The 18,550-nt window shown below is 36.7% G+C and overlaps 1 protein-coding gene across 1 annotated transcript in view; it reads left to right on the plus strand.

The window, feature by feature from the left end:
- TBC1D22A (TBC1 domain family member 22A) overlaps positions 1–18,550 on the plus strand; it is a 139,501-nt gene that overhangs the window by 65,977 nt on the left and 54,974 nt on the right. The window contains exons 9-10 of the mRNA XM_058190068.1: positions 5,913–6,019; positions 8,193–8,268. Of these exons, the coding sequence (XP_058046051.1) occupies positions 5,913–6,019; positions 8,193–8,268 (183 nt within the window). The remainder of the gene's footprint in view (positions 1–5,912; positions 6,020–8,192; positions 8,269–18,550) is intronic.

The raw sequence follows: 18,550 nt of genomic DNA on the forward strand, positions 1-18,550 counted from the left end.
AGTTGCTGTCGTTGAAGTAACTGCACAGGAGCGCCTTTGTGGAGAAAGTGGAAAATTTGATTTGGTAGCATTATGTGGAAATCGCCCATTGTGTTTTAGTAATTGGATTACTGTGGTTCAACAAGCTGTGGTTTAAAATGTTGGCTTGGTGTTGTTACCTGTCAGTTCAGCCATTGTAGCCAGCAGATATACAATAATTATTAAAGTTGTTTTCTTCTTCCTGCCTAATGTACATTCATGGCTTCTGTGACACTTTTTCTGGGATTGTTAACAGCTGATGTTTAGCAAACAATAGGAGAAAGGTGCATTATGGTGAACTGTATTTAAAATAAAAGAATTTCATTGTAACAGTAGTATGAGTACAAATTGTACAACAACAGAGTGCTTCAGTATATATTTTGTCAGACTCGGGAATAATTAATTAACTGTTTCATTGGAATGAAACCAAACCAAACCATTTTGAGAAATAAGAGTGATTTCAACCACAACAATGACAAAAATCTTTGCAGTATTTTAATTAAACCTTAGTTTTATTACTTGTTGTAGAGCAGTCAATACAGATGGATTGCAATACTTTAATAGTTGTAGGTGGTAATTCTTGACTGATTTCTTTTCCCCACCCTACCTCCAAATTTTGTAAACATGTTTATAATCCTAGTAGCCGTCTTAACAGTAACGTGTGGAATAATGAATTGTGGTGTAATTAGGTTATGCTAATGAAGAACGCTGTTGCATGCTATGAATTTTATTCTGAAAAATTAAAATACAAATTATGATTCCCTATTTGTGATAAATGAACTCTCTAAATTCACTTTCATTCATCCAGAAGTGTTTCTATTAGCAAGGCACCAATATGTTTAACGTTCCCAACTTTGTGGATGTACCTCTTGCCAAAAGATAGTCAAGGGCATCTAGTAAATCACAACAGAAATAAAATTCCTTTTAAAGAGCATTGTTTCATACATTCCCACTTCTTAATATTTTTCTGTGGCTCTGACATCTCTAAATGAAGTCAATCATTCTTATTTTTTGTAACATCGGTTGTGAATGATTGAAAATGTTTTATTTCAGGCTCTTTGTCTGAGGGGAATTGATTCAGAATTGTATTTAACTATCTGAATAGAATAGAATAGAATTTTTTTATTGGCCAAGTGTGATTGGACACACAAGGAATTTGTCTTGGTGCATATGCTCTCAGTGTACATAAAAGAAAAGATACGTTCATCAAGGTATAACATTTACAACACAAATGATGGTCAATATATCAATATAAATCATAAGGATTGCCAGCAACAAGTTATAGTCATTCAGTCATAAGTGGAAAGAGATTGGTGATGGGAACTATGAGAAGATTAATAGTAGTGCAGATTCAGTAAATAGTCTGACAGTGTTGAGGGAATTATTTGTTTAGCAGAGTGATGGCCTTCGGGAAAAAACTGTTCTTGTGTCTAGTTGTTCTGGTGTGCAGTGCTCTATAGCGTCGTTTTGAGGGTAGTAGTTGAAACAGTTTATGTCCAGGATGCGAGGGATCTGCAAATATTTTCACGGCCCTCTTCTTGATTCGTGCAGTATACAGGTCCTCAATGGAAGGCAGGTTGGTAGCAATTATTTTTTCTGCAGTTCTAATTATCCTCTGAAGTCTGTGTTTTTCTTGTTGGGTTGCAGAACCGAACCAGACAGTTATAGAGGTGCAAATGACAGACTCAATAATTCCTCTGTAGAATTGGATCAGCAGCTTCTTGGGCAGTTTGAGCTTACTGAGTTGGCGCAGAAAGAACATTCTTTGTTGTCCTTTTTTAATGATGTTTTTGATGTTAGCTGTCCATTTGAGATCTTGCGATATGATAGAACCCAGAAATTTGAAGGTTTCTACTGTTGATACTGTGTTGTCAAGTATTGTGAGAGGTGGAAGTATGGAAGGTTTAAAGATGTTTAAAACTTAAAACCTTAAGAATTTGGTAACAGCTGTGGTGAAAGAAGGGTCAAGATAACGTTGAAGGTGCGCATGCTTTGTGAAATGGGACCAAGCATGGAAATTCCAGAAATAAAACATTCTTGTTCTCTTCAAATGTACATTTGTATTTATTCTGTTTCCTATATTGTTTCACGTGAGTGTATTCATATGTAAGAAATTTCTAGTGTTTTCTACTGGTACAGAGCTCCTATCTGGTAACTGGCAATATTCAAAGCTAACCTCGTTCAACAGGAAAATAATACACCCATTATTATCATATAAACTTAAATATTTATTGTAAACCAATAAGAGACCTTATGCTCAGTGGCAGAAAAAAGTCAAGTAATTTTTTTTAAAGATGCCTTTGAGGTCTCAAAAATTCTGTTTTGCTGCAAATACCTATTTTGCTACTCGTCTGAAAACAGTTTTAAAGGGTCATTGAGTCATAGAGTCTGCGGATAAATCTGAAGCAAGATAAAGAGAAGGTTAACCTGTGTTATGTCTTAAAAGCTCCACTGAATACAGAAGGACTTATTTGGCAATCATTTATATCTGAAAAATTAGGAGAGAATTGTTTTCTCTGTTTTGGTGGTGAACCAAGAAATGCTGCACTTATTCCATGGCTTTTAAAAGTAAAACAAAACACAGAGAGTGTGATGAAAACTGCCATTGGAAACTGAAGAAAATGAGAGACGTTGCTTTGAGACATTGTAATTGGAGACTTTGGTGTAGTAAATATTAATGAAGATGCAAGCTATACCTCAACTTTTTGAGGAAGAAAAGGTAAAGTAAAGGTAAATGTTCCCCTCGCACATATGTGCTAATCGTTCCCGACTCTAGAGGGTGGTGCTCATCTTCGTTTCAAAGCCGAAGAGCCAGTGCTGTCCAAAGACGTCTCCATGGTCATGTGGCCGGCATGACTAAATGCCAAAGGCACACAGAACGCTTTTACCTTCCCACTAAAGGTGGCCCCTATTTTTTCTACTTGCATTTTTACGTGCTTTTGAACTGCTAGGTTGGCAGAAGTTGGGACAAGTAACGGAAGCTCACCCCATTACGTGGCACTAGGGATTTGAACCGCTGAACTGCTGACCATTCGATCGACAAGATCAGCATCTTGGCCACTGAGCCACCGCATCCCTATTGAGGAAGAAAAATAACATGCTATTTACAGGTAGTTTTCGACTTACAACCATAATTGAGGCCAAGATTTCTGTTGCTAAGTGAGACATTTCTTAAGGGAATTTTGCCCCAATTTTATGTCCTGTCTTGCCACTGTTGTTAAAGTGAATCACTGCATTTGTTAAGTTAGTCGCACAGTTGTTCAGTGAATCTGTCTTCCCCATTGACTTTGCTTGTCAGAAGGCTGCAAAAAGTGATCACATGATCCCAGAACACTGCGACCATCATGAATATGAGCCAGTTGCCAAACATCTGAATTTTGATCACGTGACCATGGAGGTGCTACAAAGGTCCTAAGTGTGAAAAATAGTGATAAGTCACTTTTTTTAGTGATTTTGTAACTTCGAACTAAATGTGACTAAATGACCTGTTGTAAGTCAAGGATTACTTGTATTCTTAATTTGGAGCCATGTAGGAACCTCAGCGGTTTTTAAAGTGTTGCTTTCCAATAAGATTATGTTGTATGTAAACTTCCAATATTATGTACTCTTGATTTTTTCAGCTTTTCTTAAATGGATCGCTTTTGACCTATTCTAGGCAATTTACTATAATTGTCTTCTGTCGTTTATTAGATTTGTGTCCCACTTTCCTCCAGGGGCTTAAGGTGACATACATAAAATTCTCCATTTTTTATTTTCTCAGCAACAACCCTGCAAAGATGGGTTAATATATTGAAAAAGCTAATGGCATTTCTAAACATGGTGGCTCCTTACTGTATGTGGGTGTATAGTCCATGGAGTTGTCACATCTTTATTGAGAAAGATGGTTTAACATTTTATTACTAGAAAAACATCCCAGTGTAGATGTTGAAGTTTCTATCTTTGAAAATCTAAAACTGCTGAGTAATTTCTAAGCTTCTTGCTGATCTATTTCATTATAATTCCATGAAAAAGAGTGTCTTCAGTATATTTCAATACAATGAAATAAAATGTAATCTAAAGAGGGTCTGTGGAGATTCTCAGTCATCCAGATCATGGTTGTCCCAAAGGTGCTTTTTTCAAGAGGTAACTGGACTTTCTGGTTTTTCTTTGAAGACGTTTAGTTTCTCATCCAAGAAGCTTCTTCAGCTCTTGAGAAAAAAGCACCTTTGGGATAATCTAAAGCGTGTTTCTTCTATTGTAGCCATGAAACATATAGTACTTTGCAGTTATTGGTAGATTTTCTGTGTCCAGCTGAAAATGATCCACTGAATTGAAGTGTATGACTTATATTGTATCAAATGCAAATAGAATAGAATAGAATTTTTTATTGGCCAAGTGTGATTGGACGCACAAGGAATTTGTCTTGGTGCATATGCTCTCAGAGTACATAAAAGAAAAGATACGTTCAACAAGAATCATAACGTACAACACTTTATGATAGTGTTATTTCCAAATGGTAGGATCCCATATTCATAATACTGAGAGAAGCCTCCCCAAAAGTCTTTATGACTATGACTTTATTATTAATAAAGAATGTGAATGTGAGATCATAAAGAATGAAACAATTTTGCTACTTTGCGTTGTATCCTTCATTGTAAAGATAAGACTATACATTTCCATTGGTATAGGAAAATTTTGGCATTTAATTTTTTATTAGTTTCTCAAAACATAAAATACAAAGAAAAATGGAAAATTGTTTCTACTTGGAAACCGCTTCTGGACTTTGTGCTTGAGGTAGAAAAAAATAAAATAAAATGTTGACTTTGAGTTTTGCTGATTGGATAGGTTTGCTGTTATAGACATAGCTAGTATTCTATTATGTAAAAATAAACAGTTGAGGCTGTATGTTATTATCCTATTCTATTGCACTAAAAAGAGTAAGAAGTCAATGCTATTCTTTCTTTTTTCTTTTTTCCTCTATACTTTTCCTCTCCCCTCCCCTTATTTTTATTTTTTTGCATTTTATATTTTGATAAATCATTGGTATAGGAATTGATGGGTTATATCAACATCTAGACTGTTGAAGCTAGTTAAATTCAGTAAAGTTTATTGTATTTTTTTAAAAATTTGGGAGATAAGTACTACATGAATGAAATGACTTATAACCAATTTTGAACTTTTTGATATTGCCATCATTATTAGAAAGCCAAATAAAACTGCTAGCATCATTTAACAAAAATCACCTTGCAGGGATTTGTGATATTTAATATTTGTGATTATAATTTAAAAAAAAAGAACAGAAAAAGTTGGCTTCTTGTTCTTTTCTTGGCTGATTTACTGGATTAACTGAGCTTAGTTAGAACATGAATCTGAAACTTTCAATATTCCTGGAGATCATAACAATCTCTTAAACTATCATATACTTTGTCTGTTACACCTTGAAATTAACCAATTTATTTCTTTTATCATTTATTGTGTTTTAAACTTTCCTTGGGGATGAACCACACTTTTCATTGGATATGATAATACCTTTGGGATCTTATAAATATATATATATAAACAACTATGGAAATCTTAGGGATCTATTGAGATCATAATGCAGAATGGAAAGAGAACCTGTGTTGGAAGATTTTCGTCTTTTCCAGATTTTGTATTTGTATGCCAAAGTATTTACAATTTTTCACAATGCCTTGTGGGTATTTTTAATATCTAGTAAACTGATTTCCCAAATATTGCTGTTGATCAACCAAAGCTCATGCCTTAATCAAATTGCATAACTTAGAATGTTTAGTCCTTAGCCAAAGACATTCACTTTAACCTTCATAGTTAAATTTAATTAAGGTTATATATTGTGTGTTAAATCTTGTGTTTCTCTTCCACAATTAATTGACATTCTTGCCTTCTCTTTATTTCAGAAGAGGATTTGGAAAATTTTGATGTTTCCAGTCTTTCTACTGAGGTACTGCAGAATATTGAAGCTGACAGTTTCTGGTGCATGAGTAAACTGCTTGATGGCATTCAGGTGAATTGATTTCTCTTTTCTAACCAGTGGGCATATTTCATTTGCATTTGGGTTTGGAGGTACATTAGAGATGTTGAAAAGCAGGCAGTTGATAAATAGGATGTAGCAGTTGGTGATACTGTATTTATTGGTAAAGAGCTATCTGCCTGATTCTTCCTGGTAAAAATAATTTATCATGAACTAGGCCATTATCAATTCTGGGGTACTTTCACCCCCCTCTCTTAAATCAGTTAATGGTTCCTTTCTATGACTGAAACAAACTATTTTGCCACATGTTGGTAGGCATTTTTAGATAAGAATGTATGTGCCATCTTTCCAAACAAGGTGGCCTTATCAGTATTTTCTTTAAAATAAGAAGCTCCCCGCTTTAAAAAAAGCCTAAATCAAATTGCAATGCGGAATAGTAGTTAAAATGCAAATAATACAAAATGATAAATTAATACAAGTAATGCGAACAGGAGTAGGATTAATTAAAAGATAGCTTAGCACAGATACAAAGAATTTATATTAAAGGACTCAAGGTTGCTCTGAACCTTTTCTCAGTGTGTTATGTTTAATTGCAGTGAATATATTTCAATCAAAGATGAGACCAGTGGTCATTGTTCGCTGTAAATTCATACCTAACCCAATGAATTGATATCAGAAGAGATCAGTAGAGTTAAGCACTTATATTTATGCTTCCCATTTGAGCAGTCAGATTTCTTTTTGTATGCAAGTATGAGAGTATGAGTATGAGAATGGTATTTTAAATCATTCCATCTAGTAGCTGGCATCATGTAGAATGCATTGTGATGCTTTACATTCAGTAGGCTTGTTTCAATGAAAGCAGTCTTTGAATGGCCTAGTTTTTAAGCATCCCCTATCATAGCCATGAATATACATGGGCTGAAACAAAAACTTCCATGTAGATGGATGGCATAAGGCAATTTTTATCTGGGGGAAAAGCACCCGTTTAATTTTAATAAGAAATTACTTGGTGAACATACTCTATGATCCTGTGAGCCCCCGTGATCTCCTGACTGCTCTTTTTTTCCCTGTCAGAATAATTTTGTTATTGACAGATGCACTTTTCTGTTTGCAACTACTGCTGTTTGTGAAAATGTTCTCTTTTGCATTGTTTTTACCATTCCTTTCTGTTGTTTCTTAATCATCATAAAACATATCTATTTGTCAAGAGAATGATGTATAAAGCATGTCGCGTAGCATCCAGTAACAATTTTAAGATGGGTCTTAGGTTTGAAAAATGGTTAGTGGATTGAAAGCTTTAATATGGCTTGTGCATTCTTCTCTTTTAAAGTATTGAAAAGAAAATCTGCACCATGTTGCTCTTTTTGAAAGCATAGAAATACAATTACCAATCACTGCCTAGAATTTGCACTATCATTTTCTTTATAGGCAATATTCCTCCATTGAGGACAAAAAAACCCAAACCATACTACTGTTTATTTATTTATTTATTTATTATTCGTACTTTTATACCGCCCTATCTCCCTAGGGACTCAGTTTCAACTGGAATGAAAATCCTTTTCAGATATTTTAGCATGTCATACCTAGAATTCTTAGATACTTTGTCAAAAAAGCTGACTTTTTAGAATACAGAATAATGGAGCATTTACAATGCATTTCTTTTTTCTTAAACAAGAACTGTGGTATAGAAAAGGTAACTATTTCCAAGGTTTGGGAATATATTGTTGGCTTTACTATCAAGAAAGTTCCCTTGACAATTTCTCATGTTTGCAATATTGATGTCATGTCAATCCTTTTTGCTGAAATAACAATTGACACCTTAATAACAAAACATAACACATCAATGAGTCTACACTCTCCCTGCTTCTACTCTCTGTTTGGTGTGTTTATTTCCTTTCAGGTGGTATAACTTCTAACTTTTATTGTTCTGTTGTTGGTGATGCATCAATTAGAGAAAGGGCTCCTTACTTAAATAGGCCACAGTGATCCATTGTTGAATGACAGATTTTAACAGTAGCCAAGTGGTTATAACTAATAAAAATATTTCACTTGGTAACTTCATTATTTTGTTGTTGGTCATTTATCAAAGGTGGGAGGAACTAAAATCTAGAAATGCAATATTCATTTAACCAGGTTAAATTTTTTGAAGCATCTTTTTTGAATCTCTTGGTCAACAGGTAATTTTTAAAATGTTTTTGTCTCCTAGGATAACTATACCTTTGCTCAACCTGGTATTCAGAAGAAAGTGAAAATGCTGGAAGAGCTTGTTAGTCGGATTGATGGTAAGCCTTAAAAACTAAGCAGAACTTGAATTATGTCTTTTGGAGAGTGTTCAATTAGAAGCTTGAACAATAATTACCATACTAATCAATCAATCTATTGTTGTGACCATAGGTTGTCCTTATACAGGATAAAAAAAATAATTCCAGAAGACTGGAAAACATAACAACAAAAAAAGCATATACAGGAGTTAAACTGTAACCAGTAGTAAAATTAAGAGCTTAAAGAATTATTTTTGAGTTTTAAAGAGAGCATGACAAAGGAAGCAACCTGACTACTAACAGTTGGAATCTCATCTGCAAGGAGGTAATTCTTGTCATTTGGCATCTGACCCCCTTAAGCTTGTTTATCATTAGTATTTCTCCTCTAATTTAATCATAGAGAAGGTACTAGAGGATGTAATTGTTGGTGCCATCCACTTGGCTAATGTTGCAAGAACAGAAGGGTCTGCTACTGGAGGTTTACAAAACCTCTCTTTGTGGTCTGTGATGGGCCTGATTTGAAACTGAGCAACTGTAAGTCTTCCTCCATGAAGTGTTAATGATATTGGCCAGATATTGAGAGAGGCTTTTGTTTCTTATAATATGGTACCCAGATGAAACACTGCTATCTGGTTTATCTGAACTTTTTAAACTGTTCCAGGAACAAAATTCCTCTAAAAGAAGCAGAGAATACAGTTGTAGGTCAGGAGATAGGAATTGGGTCCATTGATTTCCATCCGTATAATGCAAAAGGCTGAGTTGAACAAAAGATTGGTTACCTTGAAACATTTTGGCCCCACTGTGATGCAGCTTTTCTTAAGTAATGTGTTACCTTCAACCAGTGTGGGGCACAGTGGTTTTGCAAACTTACTGCAGGGCATCACCTAAAGAAAAGCTACTGGATCAAGGGTGTCAAGCTCTTATTTCATTGAGGGCTGCATCATGGTTGTGTGTGACCTCGGGGGGGCTGGGTAGGCAGTGGACGTGGCCAGCTCAAGTGGTGGCATGGGCGGGGTGGTGGGGATCCATTGTTTCCAGTGGAGGAAGGCAAGACCAGGGAGAGGGGATAACCCTTGTCCTCCAGAGCAGCCTCGCCTTCCCTCTCAGGCCATGCAGAGGACCCCTGGACACTGGTGCAGGCTGTCCAGAGCCCTAGGCAGTGGAGGGCAAGGAAGTTTGTTTTCTTAGCAGTGTGCCAGCGAAAATGGAGCTTGGGAGACAGACTCCGTTTATGGCTGTGATGGCCTCTTGCAGCACTCTGCCAACGAAAACAGAGCTCGGGAGTGCCATGCATGCCCCTCCTGAACTCCATTTTCATCTGGGACAGCCTGCTCCAGCATTCTACCAGCAAAAATGGAGCTCGGGAAGGGCGTGAGCTCCATTTTTGGCTGCAATGTCCTCCTGAAACACTCGGCCACCACCAGATTGTAGATCAGTGCCTGATTGCCGGGCGCTGGGCCAAGGCACCGCAGGCTGGTCCTTTGCTGTTCCCAGGGCAGCCCCATGGGCCAGATTTAAGCACCCTGAAGGCCGGATCTGGCCCCCAGGCCTTGAGTTTGACACCCCTGTACTAGATGATGAACCATTCTCTTTACATTTTATTAAACAATGTAAGCAACATTTAATGTCAATCACTTTGCTGCAGACTGATATCTGCTTACCAAAGGCAGCTAGCTTCACTGTGCATTATGCTCAATAACTGTAAGAATTTGAGATGATTTTTTTTAAAAAAATTATAGCCGTTCCTTGAAATTATGTGTTGTTTGTGTGTTGCTTTGTTACAAGGATCCTGTGAATATTTTTTAAATGGAATCCAATTAATTGCTAGCTTTGTAAATAACATATTTAATACTAGAAATAAATTACAAGTGATGGAAGGGTAGATTTAATGCTTTTATATATTTAGCGGGATCATTCTGAAACAATTTCTGCCTTCATTCTTAAAACAATTCTCATCATGAAATGCTGACTGTCATATTGCTAAAGCAGGGTTTAATTAAATGAAATTCAGGCGATAATGCTTACCGGTTCTGAACATATTCTCTTGGTAGTTTGTTAAATTAATGAGCAAAATGATGCCAAGCAGAACTAAGCATATATTTGTGACACTGCCTGTCAATTATTGGTGTGTGCCAAAAAAATGCTTTTCCTCAAATAGGCTAAGCTGGACAAACTTCTTGAGACAATCACTTGTATGGTTTAATGTACAGTATAAGCTTAGTTCTACCAAGATACTATAAACCATGGCAATGGTGTTTTTTTTCTTTGTGCAATGGGATATGCTAAAGCAGGGGTGTCAAACTCGATTTCATTGATGGCCAGATCAGGGTTTGACTTTGGGGGCGGGAGGGCATGGCTAAGGTGGGCGTGGCCAGCTCGAGGTCACTCATGGGGGGGCGCCTGTGGAGCCTGAGTTGTCTGCCAGCAAAAGCAAGCTTCCGAGCTCTAGTTTTGGCTGCGATGACCTCCTGCAACCCTCTGCCATTGAAAACGGAGCTCGGGAGGACTGCCCTGCCAAGCTCCCTTTTTCCTGGCAGAGGCACCGCGGGCCAGTCCTTTGCTGTATCCGGGGTGGCCCCGCAGGCCAGATCTAAGCACCCTGTGGGCCAAACCCAGCCCCCTGGGTCTTGAGTTTGTGCACCCCTATGCTAAAGAGTGATGCTTGATAGTGTATTATATGCTTAAATATTAATATACCATGTTTCCTCAAAAATAAGACCCTGTCTTATATTTTTTTGAATCCCTGAAATAAGCATTTGGCCTTATTGCCTTGTGCTCAAAAGCCCAATTGGGCTTATTATCAGGGGATGTCTTATTTTGGGGGAAACAGGGTACATTTATCGATGTTTATCATTACATGAAGTTATGCATTATAACTAGTTTTTAATAGGATCAGATTAAACTTGTACATAAGCAATCTTCTAGTAAATGATTTTCTCAGCTCTTTTTTTTTTAAAAGAAAAGTGTGATTACTATTCAAACGAACAGAGACCCATCTTCCTTTCCTTCTTCTCTTGCACAGAGAAATCATGGCTTGGGATAGGTCACACGTTTTCATCCAAATGGCTTAATCCTTGGTATTTCCAAGGGTAACGAGGAAGAGCTTGCCTAAAACCCTGAAGAGTCACTATTGGTCCCTATAAATAAAAATCAAGTTAGATGATAGCATTTTCTGACTTTAGAGTATCTTGTGCTCTTAGTTACAAGCCAAGCAAGGCCTGGATATTTCCTGGTTCTCTTACCAGTTATTGGGCCCTAGATCAGATCTGTAGCTGGATTTCAAACTCCTTGTAAAATCTGAATTAAACCAAGTATTACCAAACAAGAAAGAAAAAGACCTTTAGCTCTATAAAATGGTACGTGAAATATTCAGATATTATAGAAGATGTTAGCTATATAACTGGATAGTAAGAACTGATGCCTGTGAAAACTAGGGTGTAAATAGGACAGCAAAGTATGATGTTATCACAAACTACTGACTGGTTGTTAAAAACTTTAAAGAAAACTAAATAACTTACGACCACGATTGGAACCACAATTCTGGTCACTAAGTGACGTGGTCATTAAGTAAGTTCTCACACGATCAGGCCCAATTTTACAACCATTTTTATTGTGGTTAAGCAAACCACCATGGTCATTAAACAAATTATATAGTTAAGTGAATCTGGCTTCCCCAATTGCTTGTCAGAAGCTGGCTGGGAAGATCACAGAACACAATCATGTGACCCCAAGACACTGCAGCCATCATAAATGCGAGCTGGTTGCCTGATGTCTGAATTATGATTACATGACCCTGGGAGTAATGTGGCAATATTAACTTGGAGGACAATTTGTAAGATCACTTTTTACAAGAACGTTGTAGCTTTGAACCATCATTAAACAAATGTCATAAGTCAAGGAGTACTTGTACTAATGAAAATCACTTTAAAGTAGGCATCCATAACTTGGTGAGAGGAAAGGACCACACTGATAAATTAAAAATCTAAAAATACCTGGCATGCCAATGAGCCCTGTCCAAATGGAAGGATACCACTACTACCACTACTACTGCTCCTCCTCCTCCTCCTCCCCCTCCTCCTCCTGCTCCTCCTCCTCCTCCTTCTTCTCCTCCTCCTCCTCCTCCTCCTCCTTCTATTATTATTATTATTATTATTATTATTATTATTATTATTATTATTATTATTATTATTATTATTATTATTAACTTTATTCATTAAAAATGAAACTCAGTCAACCGAACATTCAAAAATACATCACAAATACCATTGACTGGTGCTAATGGTTGATATGGGTTGCTGCTAGTGTCCTAGGTATCAACCAAGTACCTTCTTAAGATGTACGTGTTCTAAGTAGCACAGTTTTTTGCAGTTCCGCTGGTGTTATTGCAGGAAGCTGCAATTTGTTGATGTATCTTATAAAATTCTTAGACATGGTACCAAGTGCCCCAATGACAATGGGTATCACTTTTACATGTTTCATCCATAGCTGTGTAGTTTCGATGGCCAGGTCGCAATATTTCATGATTTTTTCCAGTTCTTTTTTTTCGACTCTGGCATCTCCTGGTACCGTGATGTCAATAAATTGTACGTTTTGGTTTTCGACAACTGTGATATCTGGCGTGTTGTGTTCCAAATGACGATCTGTCTGTATTCGAAAGTCCCACAAGATCTTCACCTTCTCATTTTCTATAACTTTTTCTACTTTATGTTCCCATGACTTTTTGGTTACAGGTAAGTTGTATTTTTTACATAATGACCAGTGGATTAATTTAGCAACTTGGTCGTGCTTAGCTTTGTAATCAGTTTGTACGATTTTGCTGCATTCACATATTAAATGTGAAACAGTTTCGACTTTGGATTGTCGGTGGATTTTTGTATCTTTGCTTTCATGGCATTGGTTTTTAGTGCTTGTTCTTGAGCAGCAAGTATTAAACCTTCCGTTTCTTTCTTGATCATCTTAAGCCATGCCTTTCTTCCCATCTTAAGCCATGCCTATGTAAATCTGCCATCACATTTTCTGTCATTATTATTATTATTTGTCATCCAAATATTTAGATTAGATTTGGCACTTGTCCACCTGCCAAGTGCTTCTCAAGGATTTGGGATATATATTGTTATTGTTACTATATTTTTATCTTTTTTCCCATTATATGTATTTCTGTCACCTCAAGGCGATGAGCATACCTAATACCATAATAACAAACCTTGTGGTGGGTTGCTGAGAGACAATAAGTGATCCAAAATCATGCAAACAACTTTCAGACCTAAGGAAGGACTAGAATACTGCTACACAAATTGGCTCTCATTGTGATGAAAGGTCATCCTGAAAAATTAAGTAACATTTAATTATCTTAAAGTTAATATAAATTTACTGTCAAAAACTGTTGTCAACACAATTTTACATGGAATATTTCTTAATTTAGGCATGATATCTCTATTGCCTGGTTAGGATTCTCTCCCCCCATCATACATTTTACAGAACGACTTATAATAAATGTACAACTCTTAGAATTATAGGCATATGTTGTCATTTTATGAAAGAGTTGCTTTTTTATCTTGGTGGATTAAGATTTCAGTTTGAAAGGATTTCCTGCATTACAATATTTATAAGCAAAGCTGTTTTAAACTGTATACCAAGTGTTAGAAGACAAACTATTTTAATTACTTTCCTAAGGTGCATTAAAAAAGGGATGCGGTAGCTCAGTGGCTAAGATGCTGAGCTTGTTGATCGAAAGTTCGGCAGTTCAGTGGTTCGAATCCCTAGTGCTGCGTAACGGGATGAGCTCCCGTTACTTGTCTCAGCTTCTGCCAACCTAGCAGTTCGAAAGCACGTAAAAAATGCAAGTAGAAAAATAGGGACCTTTGGTGGGAAAGTAACAGTGTTCCATGCACCTTTGGCTTTTAGTCATTCCAGCCACATGACCACGGTGTCATCTTCGGACAGTGCTGGCTCTTCGGCTTTGAAACATAGATGGGCATTGCCCCCTAGAGTCAGGAACGACTAGCAAACATATGCGAGGGAAACCTTTACCTTTTTAAGGTGTATTAAAGCTTGCTGATCCAAAAACTCAGTTTTACTGAACACGATCAAGTTCATTTCCTGGTATAAAATAGCAAGCCCTTTTTACAAAGTTTGTACCGTTTGATTTTCCTCTCTGATTTATGGAGTTTAGTGATGTAGTGCCTGTTGGTTCAGACAGTAAAATTAAATGTATCAATTGAAATTAATTTCCTGGGCTAGGGAAATTCAATATAAAGTTCATTATTTGAATTTGAAATAAAATGGTAATTTCATGTATTAATCCTTTGTTATTTTGATTGATTACTGCAGCCGATCATTTGTACATAATTGTACAAATCTCTGATCTTTTCGTTAATAGGAACTACTGTTTAATTTTTTTTAAAAAAAATCCATGCTACCAATAACAAATGTTGAATATAGTTACATGAGCATTACCCGATAGTTTGAGAGATGGATAGAATGACCCATCTTAACTTTTTCGCTGCTGCATTTATGTTCTAAATATTTCTATAAGGATGGCATAAAAACCACTAAAGGAGCAATGGGAAAATCTTATTACTTTCTCAGTTTGTGCTGTTTCCTATGGAATTCCTGATCATCTATGGCTACCAAGCACATTGTTAAATACAAGACCAGTTGAATTTAGCCTATTAACATTTTTGCAGCATTTTCAGAACTGAGCATTAGCTAACCTTATAAAGCTACATACTGTTGTGGTCCGTCAGCAGCCTGCAGAGCTGGCAATGGACTCGGACAGCGATGAGACTGAGGAAGAGCGTGGGCCAGTCCTGGAGGCTGGGGAAGGCCCGGATGAGGGCTCTGCATTGGAGGCTGAGGTGGGGCCAGGGCCATCTGGGAGTGATGTGCAGAGCCTGACAGCAGTGAGGCAGAGGAATAGGAGAAACTTGTTCCTAATGCACGCATGAGACGAGCTCAGAAGGCAAGAGCAGTTCAAGCAAAGAACTAGGGCCAAGAGATGATTGGCCCCTCCCATAAGGCTTAAAAGACCAACAATGGTGTTTGGGCTCTTTGCCGGAAAACAATGTTGATAGCTTCATCTTGTTGCATTTACTTTGTATAGGTGTCTTCTGCACTTTTGCCAAAAAAGGCCTTTGGCAGTTTGCCTAATTGTACCAAGGTTGGTGATAGGACTGAGGAATTTGTTTTAGGAGGAATTTGTTTCAATTTAGTTGAACTATGCTGAGAATGAAGTAATTCTCAGCTGTTCAAATAAAGTTTGTTTGTTTCCTTCTATCTACTTGGGCCTGGGTCACAACACATACATAGCTTTATATACACATGAAGGTCATTTTACATGGGATATATGATGAAACTTAATTAGGAGTGGTGCGGTGGCCTAGAGGTGGAGCTCTTGGTTCACAATCAGGAGGCTGTGAGCTCGATCCTTTGGGAGGTAGAGACAGATATTTCTCTCTCTGGGCACACTGAGAATATATTTGCTGAACAAAACTCCGCATTGGCGACAGGAAGGGCATCCAGCCATTAAAACAGTCTGCTAGCTCCATTCAGTTGCTCATCCAGACTCCACCAGGCAAGGGATTATGGCTTCGTTAAATGGAGATGATACGATGAAACTTAATTCTTTCAGGAATGCAAGTAATCAAACTTAAAATAGATGCTTCTGTTTTAGAATTATTTGGGGTTTCTTTATGTAAGGGAAGCGTTTCTACACATTAGGTGGAGATATATAGGGCAAAAGAATTTTGTAATGTTTCTGGAAGCATTTGAAGTTGGTTTTCCAACAGTTAGTCTAATTATTTACAATTTGACTATTCCTGGACCATTGGACAATCAGTTGATTGCAATAATGGGGGGTTTCACTTTTATTTTTGGAGGCTTCAAGAGAGGCAGTTGGCTTGAACAAGACACACAACAAACAAAATTCAGACTGCCTAAAACTGCCAAAGTTTTAAGTTCTAACTCTAGGCAGTACTTTATAATAGAAGTATTTGATCTAGTGAATACAATGTTCTTAGTAAGTTAAGATACCATTTTAACTAAACATTATGTTTGTTTCACATAGTCTGTTTAAGGTTAAATTATGGAGTCATTATTTGAATTGCTTGTAAGACACATCATGCACTTGCATAAAGTCGTTACCTCTTAAGCCCAAACACAGTAAATCTATGATATAAATGGTGTGTTTCTAACCATTCTTTTAAAAAACGGATGCCCTGCTTCAAACATTTTGGATAGTTTTATATAAGATGTAAAAGTGCTGAAAAGACTGCTAAATTAAAATCACTTGTGTTTCTTTATTTTGATACAAGTGCCGTTATTTCTTGAAGATTTAGCATAATTTTATTGTTACAAACTGCTGCATAAGTATCTTTGGAAAAATTCTAAGTCTGAAAGATGGCAATAATTACATCTGCCAAGTCATTTATTACATCTGCATGCTTACTTTCAATGAAATGGAAAATTTAAATTTAGAATTATTGCCAACCAAATTACCTTTATCAGTGAAATAACATCTGCTCACAATTACTTATGAAAAAAGAGGAATGAATCTTTTCAGCCTGTGCGTTTTCTTTTGTCTGTTCATATATTATCAAATAAATGACAATTAAAAGCTTTGCATTTAGTTGTCCATTTTTCAATATGTTAAAAAGTAATAAAGAAAAGCCCATGGGAAATTTCAATATTTTTCTTTTTTCGTTTGTTTTGCTTTAAAAGAAATTTGAAACATTTAAGTTGGCTTGGTTTGCAGGTTTCATTATCCACAAGATTTTCTGAAAATTTTTATATAAATAAGTGGAAGTTACTGCTTATTTGTTTTAAACACGAGTAAAGCTTTAATTAACTTACGATAACATTTAGTTAAAAGTAATATAAATTTACTAATCGGTAATATCTGGTCTTTACTGATGGCATTTCTTAGTGAAGATAAATGTTCTCTCTCGTAGTACAAATTAGCTATATGTAACAAAGATACTCAGCGATGGACTTTTCTCTGAGTAGTAGTCTGAAAGTTCAAAATTTAGAAACCTGTAAAATTAAGTATGGGATTATCAATTACTTCTGGGTAGATAAACAACAATAATTTGCTATCTACAGTTATAAACATCCATTCAGGGATTGTTGAAAGTTGTGATGGCCCTGAACCAGTAGTACTTACAAACAAGATTGATTGCAAATTAGATGCTTGACAAGAAACTCACACTTATTACAAATGCTGCATCTCACACTTATGTGATTGCTTCTTACAACCTTACAACAAAATTCAATTCAGTTGTAAGAAAAGTCGGGTCCTACCCTCAAGCAAAAAAAATAAAATGCACAGGTATAGAATAGGTGGTATCTGACTCAACAGTAGTAACTATGAGAAGGATCTAGGACACGGGTTTCAAACTGGAGGCCTGCAGGCCGGATGCGTCACATATAGCCTGTTACAAGCCTGTTATTAAAACACAGCAGCCTGCAATTACTAGTCCCACCAGGCCCAAGGTTGACTCAGCCTTCCATCCTTTATAAGGTAGGTAAAATGAGGACCCAGATTGTTGGGGGGGGGGCAATAAGTTGACTTTGTAAATATACAAATAGGATGAGACTATTGCCTTACACACTGTAAGCCGCCCTGAGTCTTCGGAGAAGGGCGGGATATAAATGTAAATAAATAAATAAAAAAAATAGACCATGCTCACCCCAGCTCTGTGAATGGAAAAAACATCGCGAAATGTCACATGACGGCAATGTGACGTGGCGAGCTGAATCAACAGAGGGTTAACATCAAGCTCACGTGAAGCGATAATGCTACTTTATATTGCACTAGTGAGACCACTCATGGATTATTGCATCCAATCGTGATCACCATGATACAAAAAAGCTGCTGAGATTCTAGAAAGAATACAGAGAAGAGCAATCAAGATAACGGGTCTGGAGTCTAAACTATATGATGAATGATTGAAGGAACTAGGTGTGTCTAATCTAACAAAGAAAAGAACTAGAGATGCCATGATCATCTCACAGAGAAGGGGAGGTTGACCCATTGTCCAAAGTGTTAGGCGGCAGGACAAGTAGTAACAGGTGGAAAACCATTAATGAGAAATCCAACCTTGAACTTTGGTTAAATTTCCTGACAGAACAATCAGTGGAATAACTTGCCTCCAGAAGTGGTAGGTGCTCCATCACTGGAGGTTTTAAAGAAGAGATTGGACAATTATTTGTCTGGAATGGTATAAGGACTTCTGCTTGAACAGGGGGTTGGACTAGAAGACTTTATTCTATATCAGGGTTTATTTATTTATTTTATTTTATTTTT

This window comes from Ahaetulla prasina, chromosome 7, assembly GCF_028640845.1.
Source record: "Ahaetulla prasina isolate Xishuangbanna chromosome 7, ASM2864084v1, whole genome shotgun sequence".
NCBI lineage: Eukaryota > Metazoa > Chordata > Lepidosauria > Squamata > Colubridae > Ahaetulla > Ahaetulla prasina.